At 49.6% G+C, this 18,977-nt stretch overlaps 1 protein-coding gene across 2 annotated transcripts in view; it reads right to left on the bottom strand.

Moving 5' to 3' along the window:
• The window catches only part of AHCTF1 (AT-hook containing transcription factor 1), a 648,646-nt gene that overhangs the window by 608,060 nt on the left and 21,609 nt on the right, over nt 1-18,977 (bottom strand). For both annotated transcript variants that reach the window (XM_063917783.1, XM_063917782.1), the window contains exon 3: nt 8,976-9,229. In XM_063917783.1, the coding sequence (XP_063773853.1) occupies nt 8,976-9,229 (254 nt within the window). The remainder of the gene's footprint in view (nt 1-8,975; nt 9,230-18,977) is intronic.

Here is an 18,977-nt window from a genome sequence, read left to right as displayed (position 1 = left end):
GTACGCCTGGTACAGAGCCGCCGTAGGCTTTGGGATCTCCAGGGCTAGAGTTTGGTTAGGGATATGGGTATGCCACAGTTCGGGGAGGTATACGGGGTGGGGGGATGTTTGAGGGCCGCTGTTGGCCTCTCAGCAGTTTTTCGGTTATGTGTTTTGATTTCAAGAAGTCTACATAATTGTCAGAGGGTGCGGTGGGGTTGCACGGTTTTATGCGGTTCGGCTCGGGGTCCGGGGCCTGCGGAAGATGTGACTGCGTGAATGGAACGCCGGGTGGGCGGGCGGTTGCCCGGAGGGCATTGATGATGGTATTTCCTCTCTACCTTCTGGTGTTTAGGAGCGCTGTGCCCCTGTTGATACCTTGGCCGACATGCCTCCCTTAAAAATCTTTGCGTGGAACGTCCGGGGCATCAACAACAAAGTTAAGAGATCCTTAGTATTTCAAATGATCAAGAAATATGGCCCGGATATCATTTGTCTAAGCGAAACACATTTGGAAGGGAATAGGCTGTTGTCACTTCGCAGGCCTTGGGTGGGATGGGCGTATCATTCCTCACACTCCTCTTATTCCCGAGGGGTGTCGGTAATGATAAAGAGGACGGTACAGTTTGAGATGATCAGGGTAAATACAGATCCATATGGTAGATACGTGTTCCTAGAATGTAAACTGTATTCACGTAACTTTTTCCTGTCTGTATATGTCCCCCCCCCCCCCCCCCGTTTTCATATGATGTCCTGCAGAAGGCCGCCTCATTTGTTGCTTCCTCCCCCCACACCCCTGTCATCTGCCTGGGGGACTTCAACAGTGTGTTGGATGCCACCTTGGGCAGATGGAAATCTCCTCGGGATCAAGGGGCGGGGGGGGGCGACTCGATTTCACCTAGATCTAAATTTGCAGATTTCCTAGATAGTATGCAGTGGGTAGATGTTTGGAGGGCTCGGTATCCTACGCTTAGGCAATACTCCTGCTTTTTTTGGTACACATGGCTCCTTTTCCAGAATCGACCTGGCCCTGGTCTCGCCTGAACTTTTGCCGGGCGTGGCGGATGTTCATTACGAGGCACGGGGGGTGTCCGACCACTCGCCCCTGGTGCTGTCCTTGGATGGGGACTGTCAGAAGGGACAGTCATATTGGAGGTTGCACCCATCTTGGTTGGCCCAGCTGGGCGATTGCCCGGATTTAGCGCCCACGCGGGAGGGATTTTTTGCGGATAATATGGGCACGGCCCCGATCCCGGTAGTTTGGGATGCATTCAAGGCGTACTTGTGTGGTACTTTAATTGGTAAAATTGCTGCCTGCAAGGTAGCTCGTAGGGCGACGGAAAGACAGCTTGAGACTGAGTGTAGGGACTTGGAGACACGATACCTGACTGAGGGTACCCCCGCGCTGAAGGCCCGCTGGCTGACGGCTCAGGAGGCCTGGCTGGCTCATCTTTCAGACAAAAATGCACGCTCCCTTTTGTTTAGGGCCACTAATATATACATGCAGGCAGACAGACCAGGTAGCTTGCTGGCCCATTTAGTGCACTACGACCGACCTGGGACCACGGTAGCGCAGCTGCTTGGCCCCGACGGTTCCACGGTAGATAACACCCCAGACATTGCACAGATGGTCCTCCTTTACTTTAAGGAGGTCTATGATAGCCAGCTGACATGCTCCATGGAGGATTTAGACTTGTACCTGACAAATATACCCCTTTCTAAACTTTCACCTGAGGCTAGGGACGCTTTGGACGCGCCTCTGACCCTGGAGGAGGTGACGTCGGCGGTGGAGATGTCACCTAATGGTAAATCCCCGGGTAGCGACGGTATTCCCACGGAACTGTATAAACAATACATTAAGTTCTATGTTGATATGCTTGCCGCCAACTGCCTTCCTCCCTCAATGTCCGAGGCTATTCTTATAATGCTCCCAAAACCTGGTAAGGACCGTAAACTTTTGGAGTCTTACAGGCCGATTTCCATCATTCCCACCGATGCCAAGATCCTGGCGAAAATTCTCGCGGTCCGGCTCAACCTAGTCATTGAATCCATAATCCATCCGGATCAAACTGGCTTCATGCCTGGGAAATCCACATCTATCAATTTGTGCAGGCTGTACACTATTTTGCAGGCTCCTCATGACTTCCCCTCGGACACGGCTGTGGTCTCTTTGGATGCGGCCAAGGCATTCGACAGCGTTGAGTGGCCATACCTGGCCTGTTTGATTAGGTCGCACCCGGACATTGGGGGAATTGATACGGGTTCATGCACTGACAAAATAGCCCTTTATGCGGACGACTTGTTGTTATTCCTCCGAGACTACGCGGTGGATATGCCCAATGTGTTGCGGGTCATAGAAATCTTTGGTGGGTTTTCAGGTCTCCGCATAAACTGGTCCAAATCATTTATTATGCCCGTTATAGGCCCCCCTTCCCTTTCAGGTCCCGAAAATATCCCTACCACTGCGTTGGACAGCCCAGTTTAAGTACCTCGGGATCCTAGTAACCAACGACCCATCAGACTTTGTGCCCTTAAACCTTGATCCTCTTGTACAGACATTTGTGCGCAAGTCAAGAGCTTGGTGCAAGCTCCCGCTGACAATGACGGGTAGGGTCGGCCTCATCAAAATGGTAGTTTTGCCTAAACTACTGTATGTTCTCTTGCAGTCCCCCGTATACATCTTTCCAGCCTTCTTCAGGAAATTAAACGGTGTCATAACGTCCTTGATATGGGCCAATAAAAGATCTAGAATAAAACTATCCACTCTTACCAGACAAAAAAGGGACGGCGGCTTGACCTTGCCCCACTTCCAATTGTATTACTACGCCGCTCAATTATCACATATCGGTATTTGGCTCCGGGGAGGGGAGGAGGCTGGACTGGGCTGGGCGTTCCTTAGGTGCTATTACCCAGATCTTTCCCCGGCGCAGGTCTTGGTTGGGGAAAAACCTTCTAGATTATCACCCCCTATTGTTTTTCAGGCTATAAAAATATGGTTGGCTTTGAGGAGCCTGCTTGGGTATGTGGGTATGGACCCGGATACTTCTCTGTGGCACTCCACATTGCTCAGTGAACTGGGGTCCCTAGAGGGCGGGGAGGTGTGGGCTCCGTACTCGATAAATTCAATGTCTCAACTAAATAACGATGGCGCATTGAAATAATTTCAGCAGTTAAAAAGGAGGAGTTTGGACTCCCAAACTCTCACTTTTACAGATTCTTACAGCTCAGGCACGCCTTGCAGGCACAATTCGGAGATTCTACCCCGGCGCTCCTCCCCTATCCCATTAAAACATTTCTACTCTCACTGGGTCGAGTCAAGGTGATCTCCTTCACCTACTCGTACCTTATTCAAACACTACACACAGACCCGCTCTCGAATCTTCGGGAGAGCTGGGAGTGCGATCTGGGTCCCATAGACGGGGAGGACTGGGAGGACGCTCTGAGTAACCCGAGCCTGGTCACCAAATCGCTGCGGTTTCAACAGATGCAGCTCTTCATTCTGCATAGATCATACATGACGCCAAGCAGGCTGGCCAAATTTAGGAACGATAGCGTTGATGTTTGTCCTAAGTGCGGGGCTGTCTGAGGCACATTCTGGCATCTTGCATGGGAATGCCCGTTGCTGCAGACATTCTGGGCAGGGGTCGGGTCGATTCTGGAACATACGGGGATACCGAGAGGCTTGCTGACTCCGAGATTTTGTATTTTGGGGGTGGGTAATCCTGACTCTGGGTCCCGCTGGGAGGGCATGTATGCCCGCAGTATGTGCGCTCTTGCCAAGGTGTGTATTGTGCGGGCGTGGATGGCCCAGCAGCCTCCCACGATGCCTGCCTTCATGGGTTTAGTAAACGATACCCTCTTAAAAGTACGATAAGTATATATGAAATATAATGCCCTTGCCAAGTACGAGAAGATATGGTCCACTTGGATTAATTCCACGTACTCATCCCTAGCCCTTCAGATTTAGAGGGCGCCAACTGCCGCGACGGTAGATCATTTGGGCCCAGGGGCGCCGGGCTGGACCTATATCTCTCCTCAAACGTAGGTTGTTCACTATTTAGCTGTCGCACGGCACCATACACACCATGGGTTGACTAGGTTTGAGTTTGTTTCAGGGGGTTTGTTTTGGGGTAGAGGGGTTTCGAGCTACACCTGGCCTGCTAGACGGGGTAATTACAATAAAGGTTTGGGGAGAAAATATTCAAAAATGTTAAGTATGTGAATCATAATTTGGTTACAGACCTCAGACACTATGTATTTTGTGGGAAGTATACACAGGAACAGCAATAAGGGAAATGTCTTTTATATATGAATATTCTTGGAGACAAGCATGTCTCAGAATAACGTGTAACAATGAATGTGCTTCCTAGTGTACACTGAAATGTCTATCATTATTTATACTGTTGAATAAAAAAAATTACTCTATTCAAAAAAAAAAAAATCATATAATGTTATTTCCTATTTTTAGATTCTGTCTGTCACAGTTGAAGTGTACCTATGATAGAATTTACAGACCTCTCATCTTTTTAAGTGGGTCAACTTGCACAATTGGTGGCTGTCCAAATACTTTTTTGCCTCACTGTATATGGATTTGAGCATAGTTTCAATCTTGCAGTCTGCCGGTTCCTTCAAAGCGGCAGACCCGAGGACAGGTAAAACCACCTTTTTAGACCGTCTAGATACAGAAGCGTCTACTATAGGTGGGTTTTCCCCACTTTTTCCCATCATCCTCAAGGAAAGGAAAAGCAACGAGAACCCTTTTTGGGATCTGGAACTTCTCCAGGTTCTCCCCAGATTTTTCAAATAATGCATTTAATTCTTTAGACGCAGGGAAAGTCAGGGAGGCCTTCTTATTGTCTGTAAAGTAAGCCTCCTCTACCTGCTCAGGTGGTTTGTCAGTAATGTGTAACACATCACTAATGGCCTTAATCATGTGCTGCACCCCTCTAGCCAGGGAAGCCTCACCCTCCCGCTTATCCGCATCACCGTTCGCCGTTTCAGAGTCGGTATCCGTGTCGACTTGCATAATCTGAGCAAGCGCACGTTTCTTTGGGTATATACACATGGGGATTTTGAGGTAGTGGGAACAGAACCAGACAAAACCTCCACAGATTGTTTTAAAACCTGTGTTTCAGTCTAATAATGCGCAACCCTAGTAGAAATCCCTTAATAGAAGCCACCCAATGGGGTTCGAATTCGGAAGGCTGAGACATTCCTGAGTACATGGCATGGATTCCTCTGGTGAAGATACATACTCTGCAGCACAAGATACAGAGTCCCTGAACATAGTGATGTGAGATTTGCATACACACAGGAAAATGTCACACAGTTTCCCCCCCAAGTACCTTCAGAGAGAGACCGAGTTAATGGAGTCAGCACACACAGCCAGCCAGTAGCTAGTTATAAAATAAATGTCTGGCGCTGACTGTGTACCCTTAATAGACTAAACAGTTATAATGCACTCTCTCCACCCCCTCTATAACCCCCTGGTACCGCACAGGACGACTGGAGTTATGTGGAGGGTCGGCGTTCCCTGTCGTTTGTGTGATTTCTGCAGGGAGAAAATGGCGCTGGAGAGCTGCTGGATCCGGCTCTGAGGAGAAACTCCACCCCTGAAAATGGCACGTCTTCCGCACTTTACATTCTTTATACTGGCCTGAGGTGGTATTTCTAGCAGCAGTGCAGAGACCCTGATAGATGTAGTGACCAGTGTAAGGGTATTGCGCTGGCCCAGGGCGCCCATCACAGCGCCACAGTAAAGCTGAGCATCCGGAGCGCAGCTTCAGTACTGCGCTCCCACTCTGTTGCCGCCATTCACACTGGCTCCCCACTTGTCGGGTCACCGGTGACCTACTCAGGACTGCGATCTTCTGGCTGTTAGGGGGTGGCGGTAAGCTGCGGGAGTGAGCGGTCACCGATTACCCCTCAGGAGCTTAATGTCCTGTCAGCGGAGATAGTGGCCATTAACCTCTGCGGTTTGACTACTACTCCCCCCCCCCCTTCCCCCCAAGTCCCACGAAGCAGGGAGGCTGTTGCCAGCAGCCTCCCTGTGCCTAACTCTAATAAAAATAATAAAACTAGAAAAACTCCTATGGAGCTCCCCTAGCTGTAACTGGCTCCACCGGGAACATTTTCTAAACTGAGTCTGGTAGGAGGGGCATAGAGGGAGGAGCCAGCCAACACTATTAAACTCTTAAAGTGCCCATGGCTCCCAAGGGACCAGTCTACACCCCATGGTACTAATGTGGACCCCACCACCCTCTAAGATGTAAGAGAAATAATACTATACATATTAAGTCTCTAGTTCCTCTTCTGTGACCTTACTCTGAATATGTCCGCCCCCCCCTCAGGGAGGAAAAGCCTGCTCAATCTGCACGCCTGCAAGAAAATCAAAATGGGCGCAACTGATGTTTTTATATTCACCTCGCAGCCTGTCAGCGCAGAGACTATATTCCACTGCCTTCTGAATCCAGTGTGCCCACAGGGAGCCCTCATATCCGCACCCCCTCAGCGGCTCTCTCTCCATACACCTTTACCTCTACTCTTCCCCTGCTGTGCGCCGTCACCGTCACTCCAGAGCTTTCCGGTCCCTCCGTGGCTTGATTCACCTCACAGCCTTCCTGGCTGTCTGCGCCACTCTGCTGCTGGGTCTCCGGCTGCTTCAGTGCTGACCTCCGCAGCTCTCTGCAGTTTTAAACGCACGCTGCCCTGGCAGCTGCTGTGGGGAGATGAACACCTGCGGTTGCTGGGAGTATACGGTCGCCCAGCTGCCCGCTATGCCTGTCCTTACCGCCACTTGCCAGTACTCACTGCTCTGCCGAGCTTCTGAGAGAGATGCAGATCCCTTCCACCAGGATCTTGGTCTCTCCTATACCTGAAGTATAGTTTTGGGAGCCTCCACCCTCCTTCTCCCAAACAGTCTGGATCGGGGAAGAGGGGGGGGGGGGGGGGGGGCGTGAAGGGGGAGCTGTGCATAATTTTTTTATTACATAGTGCTAGCTCCGGTCTGCATCCTTCACACCCCCTGCTGCCTAGTTCTCCAGTGTCCCCTAGTGGAGGAGAAAATATAAGCAGATACAGGTAATAGCTTTCAAATAAAGTAAACAGGAGTGGTGATGAGCTACACTTGGTTGAGTCCCCAGGAATCAAATCATACAAAACTGTTGAACAGTGCTCACACAAATGTAACAACTTTACTTTACCAGAAAATCTTTTTTGGACTCCTCGTAAAATCTATTTTTTCAGAGTCTATTTGGGGAACATTCAAGACTGTGTTTAGGGGGAGGCTGGGGAGTAAACACTAAAGAGTTAGTCTATTGGAGCTGCAATTCCCCTATACTTTCTCCAGCAAAGAGAAGATTGTGGGACTTACCAAAGAGAACGTCAAAAGGAGGGGTGGATCATGCACTGGCCAAGTCAAGCAAGAAATTGTATGCCCAAAACTGGAGTCTTTGGCTACAAAAGTGTGAAACTGGGAACATTTTCCTGAAGGTATACACAAGGAGTAAGTAGCAGCCTGGCACATCTGCTCAACAGAGGCAACCTGCCGCAACGTCCAAAAACTGCCCACAGCCCGAGGAAAATGCAAACCCCAAAAAAAGACATAAGCCTACTTAACAACAGAAGTGATCCAGCAAGAGACAGGCTACTCGGAGGTAGGTACGCCTAGACGGTGAGCATTACAAATAACCAAGTGACTGACCAACTTTCAAACAGACGTGTCCCGAGCCACAGAAACCAGCAGTGCACAGACAACATCCAAGAAGAGGACAGTGTCAGAAGGACAAAAAGATAGTAGCACAATCTCCTGGGCCAGGTGAAACCAGGAAACCACTTTGAATTGGTAGACTGTTGCAGATGTATTAAGCCTGGAGAAGTGATAAAGCAGTGATAAGTGCAAGGTGATAATGCACCAGCCAATCAGCTCCAAACTGCCAATTTACATATTGGAGTTGATTGGCTGATGCATTATCACCTTGCACTTATCACTGCTTTATCACTTCTCCAGGCTTAATACATATGCCCCACTTTACCACCAGGACAGAGTGAAAAATCACTGATGAGCAGGCTCCGATATACTGAGCACCTTGATGTGTGCCAGCCCAATGCTTATGTAATAGGCTGCGACAGCCACAGCATTTAGGACACAACTCCTGGATGCAATACAGCTACCAAGGGGGCTCACACCACATAGACACAGGGCTGGTGAAGACAGACAGCACTGAGACAGCTCCCACTGCCAAAAAGAATTGATCCTACAAGACAAGAAAGGAAAAGCATACGTGTGCGTGCGTTTGGGGGATGTTAAGCTACAGTTGTTTTTACTTAGTCTTCACACTAGGCTGTTTTAACCCAATATTTAAAGGGCACAGTGCGCCCTAACCCTCTAGCAGCACCTTGCTTAAACAGCCTGACGCAGCATGAAGAGATGCCGTGTTCACATCTATTCACAATAGAGAGCTTGGGGGAAGTACAGCCCCTCGTAGGTAATGGGAGGCGGGCTTGACCACCCCCAACAGTGACGTCAGGAACACACCCACTCCCCGGTCAGCCAAACCCCCACTTCGAGCGCAAACACGATACATGCCGGCAACCCTGCCCGCCCAGAATCCTAGGGGAAACACTATCAGTGGTTCCCAAACTTGGTCCTCAAGGCAACTTAACAGCCCAGGTTTTAAGGAAACACATACTTAAGCACAGGTGACTTCATCAGTACCTCAGTCAGTTTGATTATACCATCTGTGGACAAGCATGGATATCCTTAACACCTGGACTGTTATGGTGCATTGAGAACCAGGATTGTGAAGCTCTGGTTTAACTATTTAGTGCTTATTTCTCAATCTACCTCTAAATCTAAACCTAGAGTCTGAAGTGTCCCCCAGATAGAACAGAAAATCTCTACAAAAAGAAACATTTAAGAATACCACACAAATATTGACCCTTTAAATAATGGAACACATTTAGAAGTAGAAAACGATTGAGTAAAATTAACATACCGATCCGGGAAGCATGACTGCTTTAACAACTTTTGATATCCCCACATCATAAAGACAGAGAACACTGTCTTCGGCTTCCACTAGACCCAAGAGAAATCCAGTCTTCTTCTGCCAGGTAAATTCTCTGACAGCCACAACAGTGGGAGGTCGTTCTGTCACGCCACTAAACTGATAAGCAGAAAGCCTTTCCCCCGTTACAGAGTTGGTTACTTCCAACTGTGGTCCACAAGCCAACCAGGCAAGTCCAGATTTCCCTTTAAATACATAAATAAAAAAGGAGGACACAGAAGCTATTTTAAGCATTGTTACATAACTAATACAATTGTCAAACAGAAAAATGCATTCATAATAAACCTCAGAGCAGTGTTTCTCAAACCTGGTCCTCATGGTACACTTAAGCTGTGTACACATTGTACCCAGTCGATCTGTTGCTCCCACCCAGTCCCCTGCTACCACTACTGCTCCCACCCAGTCCCCTGCTACCACTACTGCTCCCATCCAGTCCCCTGCTACCACTACTGCTCCCACCCAGTCCCCTGCTACCACTACTGCTCCCACCCAGTCCCCTGCTACCACTACTGCTCCCACCCAGTCCCCTGCTACCACTACTGCTCCCACCCAGTCCCCTGCTACCACTACTGCTCCCACCCAGTCCCCTGCTACCACTACTGCTCCCACCCAGTCCCCTGCTACCACTACTGCTCCCACCCAGTCCCCTGCTACCACTACTGCTCCCACCCAGTCCCCTGCTACCACTACTGCTCCCACCCAGTCCCCTGCTACCACTACTGCTCCCACCCAGTCCCCTGCTACCACTACTGCTCCCACCCAGTCCCCTGCTACCACTACTGCTCCCACTACTGCTCCCACCCAGTCCCCTGCTACCACTACTGCTCCCACCCAGTCCCCTGCTACCACTACTGCTCCCACCCAGTCCCCTGCTACCACTACTGCTCCCACCCAGTCCCCTGCTACCACTACTGCTCCCACCCAGTCCCCTGCTACCACTACTGCTCCCACCCAGTCCCCTGCTACCACTACTGCTCCCATCCCGTCCCCTGCTACCACTACTGCTCCCACCCAGTCCCCTGCTACCACTACTGCTCCCACCCAGTCCCCTGCTACCACTACTGCTCCCACCCAGTCCCCTGCTACCACTACTGCTCCCACCCAGTCCCCTGCTACCACTACTGCTCCCACCCAGTCCCCTGCTACCACTACTGCTCCCACCCAGTCCCCTGCTACCACTACTGCTCCCACCCAGTCCCCTGCTACCACTACTGCTCCCACCCAGTCCCCTGCTACCACTACTGCTCCCACCCAGTCCCCTGCTACCACTACTGCTCCCACCCAGTCCCCTGCTACCACTACTGCTCCCACCCAGTCCCCTGCTACCACTACTGCTCCCACCCAGTCCCCTGCTACCACTACTGCTCCCACCCAGTCCCCTGCTACCACTACTGCTCCCACCCAGTCCCCTGCTACCACTACTGCTCCCACTACTGCTCCCACCCAGTCCCCTGCTACCACTACTGCTCCCATCCAGTCCCCTGCTACCACTACTGCTCCCATCCAGTCCCCTGCTACCACTACTGCTCCCACCCAGTCCCCTGCTACCACTACTGCTCCCACCCAGTCCCCTGCTACCACTACTGCTCCCACCCAGTCCCCTGCTACCACTACTGCTCCCACTACTGCTCCCACCCAGTCCCCTGCTACCACTACTGCTCCCATCCAGTCCCCTGCTACCACTACTGCTCCCACCCAGTCCCCTGCTACCACTACTGCTCCCACCCAGTCCCCTGCTACCACTACTGCTCCCACCCAGTCCCCTGCTACCACTACTGCTCCCACCCAGTCCCCTGCTACCACTACTGCTCCCACCCAGTCCCCTGCTACCACTACTGCTCCCACCCAGTCCCCTGCTACCACTACTGCTCCCATCCAGTCCCCTGCTACCACTACTGCTCCCATCCAGTCCCCTGCTACCACTACTGCTCCCACCCAGTCCCCTGCTACCACTACTGCTCCCACCCAGTCCCCTGCTACCACTACTGCTCCCACCCAGTCCCCTGCTACCACTACTGCTCCCATCCAGTCCCCTGCTACCACTACTGCTCCCATCCAGTCCCCTGCTACCACTACTGCTCCCACCCAGTCCCCTGCTACCACTACTGCTCCCACCCAGTCCCCTGCTACCACTACTGCTCCCATCCAGTCCCCTGCTACCACTACTGCTCCCATCCAGTCCCCTGCTACCACTACTGCTCCCACCCAGTCCCCTGCTACCACTACTGCTCCCACCCAGTCCCCTGCTACCACTACTGCTCCCACCCAGTCCCCTGCTACCACTACTGCTCCCATCCAGTCCCTGCTACCACTACTGCTCCCATCCAGTCCCCTGCTACCACTACTGCTCCCATCCAGTCCCCTGCTACCACTACTGCTCCCACCCAGTCCCCTGCTACCACTACTGCTCCCATCCAGTCCCCTGCTACCACTACTGCTCCCATCCAGTCCCCTGCTACCACTACTGCTCCCACCCAGTCCCCTGCTACCACTACTGCTCCCACCCAGTCCCCTGCTACCACTACTGCTCCCACCCAGTCCCCTGCTACCACTACTGCTCCCACCCAGTCCCCTGCTACCACTACTGCTCCCACCCAGTCCCCTGCTACCACTACTGCTCCAACCCAGTCCCCTGCTACCACTACTGCTCCCATCCAGTCCCCTGCTACCACTACTGCTCCCACCCAGTCCCCTGCTACCACTACTGCTCCCATCCAGTCCCCTGCTACCACTACTGCTCCCACCCAGTCCCCTGCTACCACTACTGCTCCCACCCAGTCCCCTGCTACCACTACTGCTCCCATCCAGTCCCCTGCTACCACTACTGCTCCCACCCAGTCCCCTGCTACCACTACTGCTCCCACCCAGTCCCCTGCTACCACTACTGCTCCCACCCAGTCCCCTGCTCCCACTACTGCTCCCACCCAGTCCCCTGCTACCACTACTGCTCCCATCCAGTCCCCTGCTACCACTACTGCTCCCATCCTGCCCTCTGCTACCACTACTGCTCCCATCCCGTCTCCTGCTACCACCACTACTGCACCTATCCTGCCCCCTGTTGCCACCACTACTGCACCCTGTTGCCACCAATACTGCACCCTGCTAATACTACGGCTCCCATCCTGCCCCCTTCCACCTCTACTGCACCAATCCTACCCCCTCCCATTTACCCACAGTTCCCATTATATACCCCCCATACTGACAAAATGCCCATAATATGCATGTCCATAATATGCACACCCCATACCCACACAGTGCCCATTATAAACACCTTCATATCCACAGTGTTCAGTATTTACACCCCCACACTGCACATAACACCCTCCATACCCGGACAATGCCCAGTATACACACCCCACAGTACCAATCATACTTACACCCCATACCCACACAGTGCCCATCATATGCACACCCTTATACCCACAGTGTCCATTATACACCTCCCCTACAGCACTTATAAAAACCCCTATACTCACACAGTGCTTATTACACAGCTCCCACAGCACTCATAACACCCTCTATACCCCCACAGTGCCCATCATGTGCACACCCCATACCACAAAGTGCTCATTATACACCCAACCCCCCAGAGCTCATAACACCCTCTAAACCCACACATTGCCCAGTATAAACACCCCCAGTGACCAACTGTCAAAGTCAAAAATATTACATTCACACATGTAAACTCCAAACAGAGTCGTCTGTGTGTGCACGTTACCGCCGTGCGTTCACATACTCGCGAGTTACGTACACAGGTTCGCCATGCGTTTTAACACATGGCAAGAGCATATACGGTAGCATACGCATTCGCACAGAAAAGCCACAAAGACATATATAATAGTTTATTCACATAGTGCATAATTTACACAGTCTACACACACTTTGGCAGCAACTTGCATACACTTAAAAGGTAAAACAGAGATATACAGCTTTACATGATGTGAGGGGATGGAGTAATGTTAGGACTTAGTGTTTGGTTTCCAGATGTGCAGTATTTCGAGAGCTATACTCCGGTTGCTATTTGCAGTTTATCACATGTTTCTGCATGTAGATATACGCAGAATATTAATATTCGCAAACTGCTATGATACTGTACTCAGGATATTCGGCGGGAAACCAGAGGCGAACACCTGCAAGTGCACCCTGGACCAAGCATCGCCCACTGATTCAAACCAGCCTATGACCCCTCATGTACTGTAAATAACTTGACCTATGAAAGAAGAGCTTACATTTCCCATTGTACTGTATTCGGACACATTGTATAAAGGAGAGGTCTCCCGATTCAGGTTTCAGTCTCTATTTCTCTGAGGTCATCTTGCCAAGACTGACTGAGACCTGGATTCAGGAGCGCTCGCGTTTAAACGTATGTATTATTGGTTGTAGCTTTTCTCTGTATATTGTTATACCCTTTATAAGAGAGAGAGAGAGAGAGAGAGAGAGAGAGAGAGAGAGAGAGAGAGAGAGAGAGAGAGAGAGAGAGAGAGAGAGAGAGAGAGAGAGAGAGAGAGAGAGAGAGAGAGGAGAGATTCATTCAAGTAAATACTGTTGAACGTTGGACCACAACATTACATTTAACTACTGGTGTCGCATTCCATTCTTGTTTGGGGTAAGGTGTATTCAGCCGCACGTGTCGTTATATTGTGCGCATAACGTGCCGGCGCGTGTACGCAACGTATATACACATTTTAGCGGTTATATTTATATGCAGCGGCTCAAACCACAGTGTGATAATATATTGCTTTCCCTTGTCATTTAATTGAACACATCATACGCACATCTCATAACAAACATCGCCCATTATACACCTCCCCAGAGCTCAAAACCCTCTAAACCCACAGTGCCCACTATACACCCCCCCCTCCCAGCTCTCATAACACTCTATACCCACACAGTGCCCATTATACACACTCTTACAGTGCTCATCGCACCCTGGGGAGGCACAAGGGTAGCTCAAAAGCACACATTGCTATGGGATCCAGAAACCGTGAAGTAGGACCCCAATTATTTAAAGTGAGGGGTCCCCGGGACCCACAAATTTTTCTGCTCAGCACGATCACTGACCAGTCATTTGTCTAACAAGTTATAGCAAATAATTTACTGTCTTCTGCTAATTCCCTACCTACAATACATCATTGTGCTTCTTGTACCCTATCATATTGTTTTAAGTTACCAGTTTAGGTAAGATTGATGCTGAAAATGAAATGGTAAAACGATTACTTCTATATCACATGGGCATACTGTAAATTATCCTAAGAGTAGGATCAAAGCAGAAATGGCTGGTACCACAGTATTTAAAGATTGCAGCCAAGGAGATAACCTCAGTCACCAACTTTAGTATCTATAGATGTGACTGTGTGAAAACCTTAAATGTGGATAAATAGTACCCAGCATTAGCATTGTCTGTAATGGACAAACTCCTTTACGGGAGCTGTGCACACAAGAAAAATAAATAAATACAAATCTATCTTGGAACTCATCAGTTTCTATAAAAGACAGTGACTAATGTAAATAAATAATAAATAAAATACATTTAAACTAGGTTGTTGGCACTAACAAGTCACATAATAAACAAAACCACTTAATGTGAATTTTAAGAAACAAAAACTAAAATAAAACAAAGTGAGTCTCACTTATTTGGAAACTTGCAATAGGATTAACAGCTCAACCACTTCCTCAGACAGTACTGGCTTTTATTTGTAAATAGCATTTGAAATCATCCTTTTTTATTGCTGCTTTTGTTTTGGCTTGTTATCCGTACTCTCATTTCTCCACCCATGTCTCCTGGCTCATCCACTCTTTCCCACTCGTGCATCGTCTGCACTCTTCTCTAACTTTCCTCCATCCTTTGGTCCATTCGCTGTCCCCCTTACTTTGTAGTCCACCCCTAGCACCTTTCTAGGTCTCTGCATACTTTCTTACCTTTTCTCCACTCCACCCTGGATAAGACTCTGCCTTCTCCCCTTGCAAGCTTCCACATCCCATCACTTCCGCACTCAACTTTCCCTTCAAAAGCTGGGTACACACTGGCTGATGTGTGGGCCATTCGAATAAACAATGTTCAAGCATATCGTGACAGCTGTGCAACACAACCAGTGGGCGATATATCGGTGAATCTGGCCTGTACAATTGCAGCGTGGGGCTGACATATCAGCAAGGCGGGAAAATTAAATGCCCCCCCCCCCCCCCAGGTGGGTGTCCTGACCAACAAGTCAAATGGGCAATTGGCAAGAGTGTATACCTGGAGCAGCCGCGATTCCACCAACAAGTCGATCAAATGTGTACCCAGCTTTAATCACATCATGCCAAAGCTAACACTCCCAAACCAGTTCTTCCTCACTCAAGCCCCATCCCTGCCTCCTCCATAGCTCACTTACAGTATGGAGGGGCCCCGGGAGATATGGTAGAGCTGCTGCAGTCCCTTCATGATACATACCAGAGATCTTTAATACAGTATTTACGGGTACCCCCTCAAAAACCACAAGCCGCAGCCAGCCCTAACACCAGGCCTTGCTGCGAATTGTTGTTCAAACAAATTAACTTACCCCATGACATGGTTACTTTAAATAATTTGTTTATTTCAGACTTTTTAGGTTCCAAATAGTATAAAGGGTAAATTAACAATTTGAAGAAAACAAAATCACTACAGGAGATACTGATGTACAGATACCAGAGCACGCTTGTACTTGTGGTTCTCCAAGTGCCAACCTGCCCATGCTAAGAACTGTACATCACTATAAAAAAAAGGAATTTATTTGATAAAATGTATGCTGGTGGAAAGATAAAAAGACTAGTTTTATTGAAAGAAATAAGCAGAAGTTTGCTTTGTTTAAAACATACAGAAGTAGGCAGACACTGTACGGCTACTACTGTGACATCACAAGTTGGAGAGAAGTTGGCTGGTCTGCTGAATAAGTTGGTTAGGTGTGTAGATCACAGTTATAGTTTGACATGCAAATTGGATAGTTGGAGGAAAGCTGGTCTGGTGTATGGTCAGGTTTAAGTTTCCATGAGGGATGACTCTAAAGCTGGGTACACACTGGTCGACCTCTCCTAGTTAGCAACCAGAGCTAAATCGCTGAATGCTAATTAGGGGAGATTGCCAGTGCATACACACTGAATGATAAAATCGATGAATAAATAGGATTTTAATTACCTACCGGTAAATCCTTTTCTCGTAGTCCGTAGAGGATGCTGGGGTCCACATTAGTACTATGGGGTATAGACGGGTCCACTATGAGCCATGGGCACTTTAAGAGTTTGAGAGTGCGCTGGCTCCTCTCTCTATGCCCCTCCTACCAGACTCAGTATAGGAACTGTGCCCGAGGACACAGACAACTTTGAGAGAAGGATTTAACACAGATAGTGGCAAGATTCACACCAGCTCACACATACAAGGCAAACCAAGCTAACCAGCTTGAAGATTCAGCAACGGCTGAACAAGATTACTTAACAAAGTAACTAAACAGTACTTACCCAAGAACTAAGCAATACTGAACTAAGTAACCACTGCAGGATCACAAAGCGCTGGGCGGGGGCCCAGCATCCTCTACAGACTACGAGACAAGGATTTACCGGTAGGTAATTAAAATCCTATTTTCTCTTACGTTCTAGAGGATGCTGGGGTCCACATTAGTACCATGGGGATGTACCAAAGCTCCCAGAACGGGAGGGAGAGCGCGGAGGCTCCTGCAGAACTGATTGACCAAACTTAAGATCTTCAGAGGCCAAAGTATCGCACTTGTAGAACTTGGCAAACGTGTTCGATCCAGACCAAGTAGCTGCTCGGCAAAGCTGTAAAGCCGAGACACCCTGGGCAGCCGCCCAGGAAGAACCCACCTTACGAGTAGAGTGGGCCTTAACAGTTTTTGGACACGGCACGTCTGCCATAGAATATGCATGCTGGATAGTGAACTTGATCCAGCGAGAGATTGTCTGCTTAGAAGCAGGACACCCAATTTTCTTGGGATCATATAGGACAAACAGAGTCCGATTTTCTGTGACGAGCAGTCCTCTTTACATAGATTTTTAGAGCCCTCACAACATCCAAGGACTTTGATGGAATTGAGGAGTCAGTAGCAACTGGCACCACAATAGGTTGGTTGATATGAAAAGCCAACAACCTTTGGAAGAAACTGCTGACGCGTCCGGAGCTCAGCTCTATCCTCATGGAAGATCAAATAGGGGCTTTTACAAGACAAAGCCCCCAACTCCGACACAGGCCGAACAGAAGATAAGGCCAACAAAGTGACCGCCTTCCACGTGTGAAACTTGACCTCAACCTCCTGAAGAGGCTCGAACCAATCTGATTGGAGAAACTGTAACACCACGTTAAGATCCCAGGGAACCGTAGGCGGCACAAAGGGAGGCTGGATGTGCAGAACCCCTTTCAAAAAAAGTCTGAAACTCAGGGAGGGAAGCCAGCTGTTTCTGGAAGAAAATGGATAAGGTCGAAATCGGGACCTTTACGGATCCCAACCTCAGGCCCATATCCACACCTGCTTGCAGGAAGAGGAGAAATAGTCTTAGTTGAAACTGCACCGTAGGAAACTTCTTGGATTCACACCAAGATACATATTTTTTCCAAATGCGATGGTAATGTTTAGACGTTACTCCTTTCCTAGCCTGTATCAGGGTAGGAAAGACTATTCGGAATGCCCTTCCGAGCTAATATCAGGCATTCAACCTCCATGCCGTCAAACGTAGCCGCGGCAAGTCTTGATAAGCGAACGGCCTTTGTTGCAAAAGGTCCTCCCGAAGAGGAAGAGGCCCTGGATCTTCTAGCAGTAGATCCAGAAGATCCGCGTACCAAGACCTTCTTGGCCAGTGCAGGGCAATGAGGATTGCCTGAACTCTTGTTCTCCTTATGAGCTTTAGAACTCTTGGAATGAGTGGAAGTGGAGGAAACACGTACACTGACTCGAACACCCACGGAGTTACCAGGGCGTCCACCACCACTGCTTGCGGGTCTCTCGACCTGGAATAATACCTCCGAAGCTTCTTGTTGAGGAGGGAGGCAATCATGTCGATTTGAGGAACTCCCTAAAGATTTGTCACCTCCGGATGGAGTCCCCACTCTCCTGGATGGAGATGGTGTCTGCTGAGGAAGTCTGCTTCCCATCTGTCTACTCCTGGAATGAAGATTGCCGACAGCGCCACTGCGTGCTTTTCTACGCAGAGGAGAATCCTTGTTACCTCTGATATTGCAGCTCTGCTCTTCATTCCGCCCTGTCGGTTTATGTAGGGCCACCATCGTTACATTGTCCGACTGCACTTGAATGGCTCGATCTCGCAGGAGATGAGCGACATGGAGAAGACCATTTTAGACGGCTCTTAGTTCCAGAATGTTTATTGGAAGACTGGATTTCAGGCTTGACCACCTTCCTTGGAAGGTTTCCCCCTGAGTGACTGCACCTCAGCCCTGGTGACTTGCATCCCTGGTTAGAAGGGTCCAGTCCTGAATCCCAAACCTGCAGCCCTCCAGAAGGAGAGGCATTTGCAGCCACCAGAGAAGTGAAATCCTGGCTTTCGGCGACAGACGTATCCTCTGGTGCATGTGTAGGTGAGATCCTGACCACTTGTCTAGGAGATCCAGTTGGAAGGACAGAGCATGAAACCTTCCGTACTGTAGGGACTCGTAAAAGGCAATTATCTTCCCCAGAAGGCGAATGCACTGATGAACCGATACCTGGGTTGACTTCAGGACATCCCGGACCATTGTTTGAATCACCAACGCTTTCTCCTTGTCGAGGATCATCCCCAGAAAAGACAATCTCCTTGTCGGCTCCAAATGCGACTTTGGAAGGTTCAGGATCCAACCCTGTCCAGAGTAGATGAGTCGTGAGAACAATGGACTGCAACAGCGTCTCCCCGGACAATGCCTTTATCAGCAGATCGTCCAGATATGGGATTATGTTCACCCCCTGTCTGTGGAGG

The sequence above is a fragment of the Pseudophryne corroboree genome, chromosome 4 (assembly GCF_028390025.1).
Source record: "Pseudophryne corroboree isolate aPseCor3 chromosome 4, aPseCor3.hap2, whole genome shotgun sequence".
Classification (NCBI taxonomy): domain Eukaryota; kingdom Metazoa; phylum Chordata; class Amphibia; order Anura; family Myobatrachidae; genus Pseudophryne; species Pseudophryne corroboree.
This window is presented reverse-complemented; position numbering and strand designations above follow the sequence as displayed.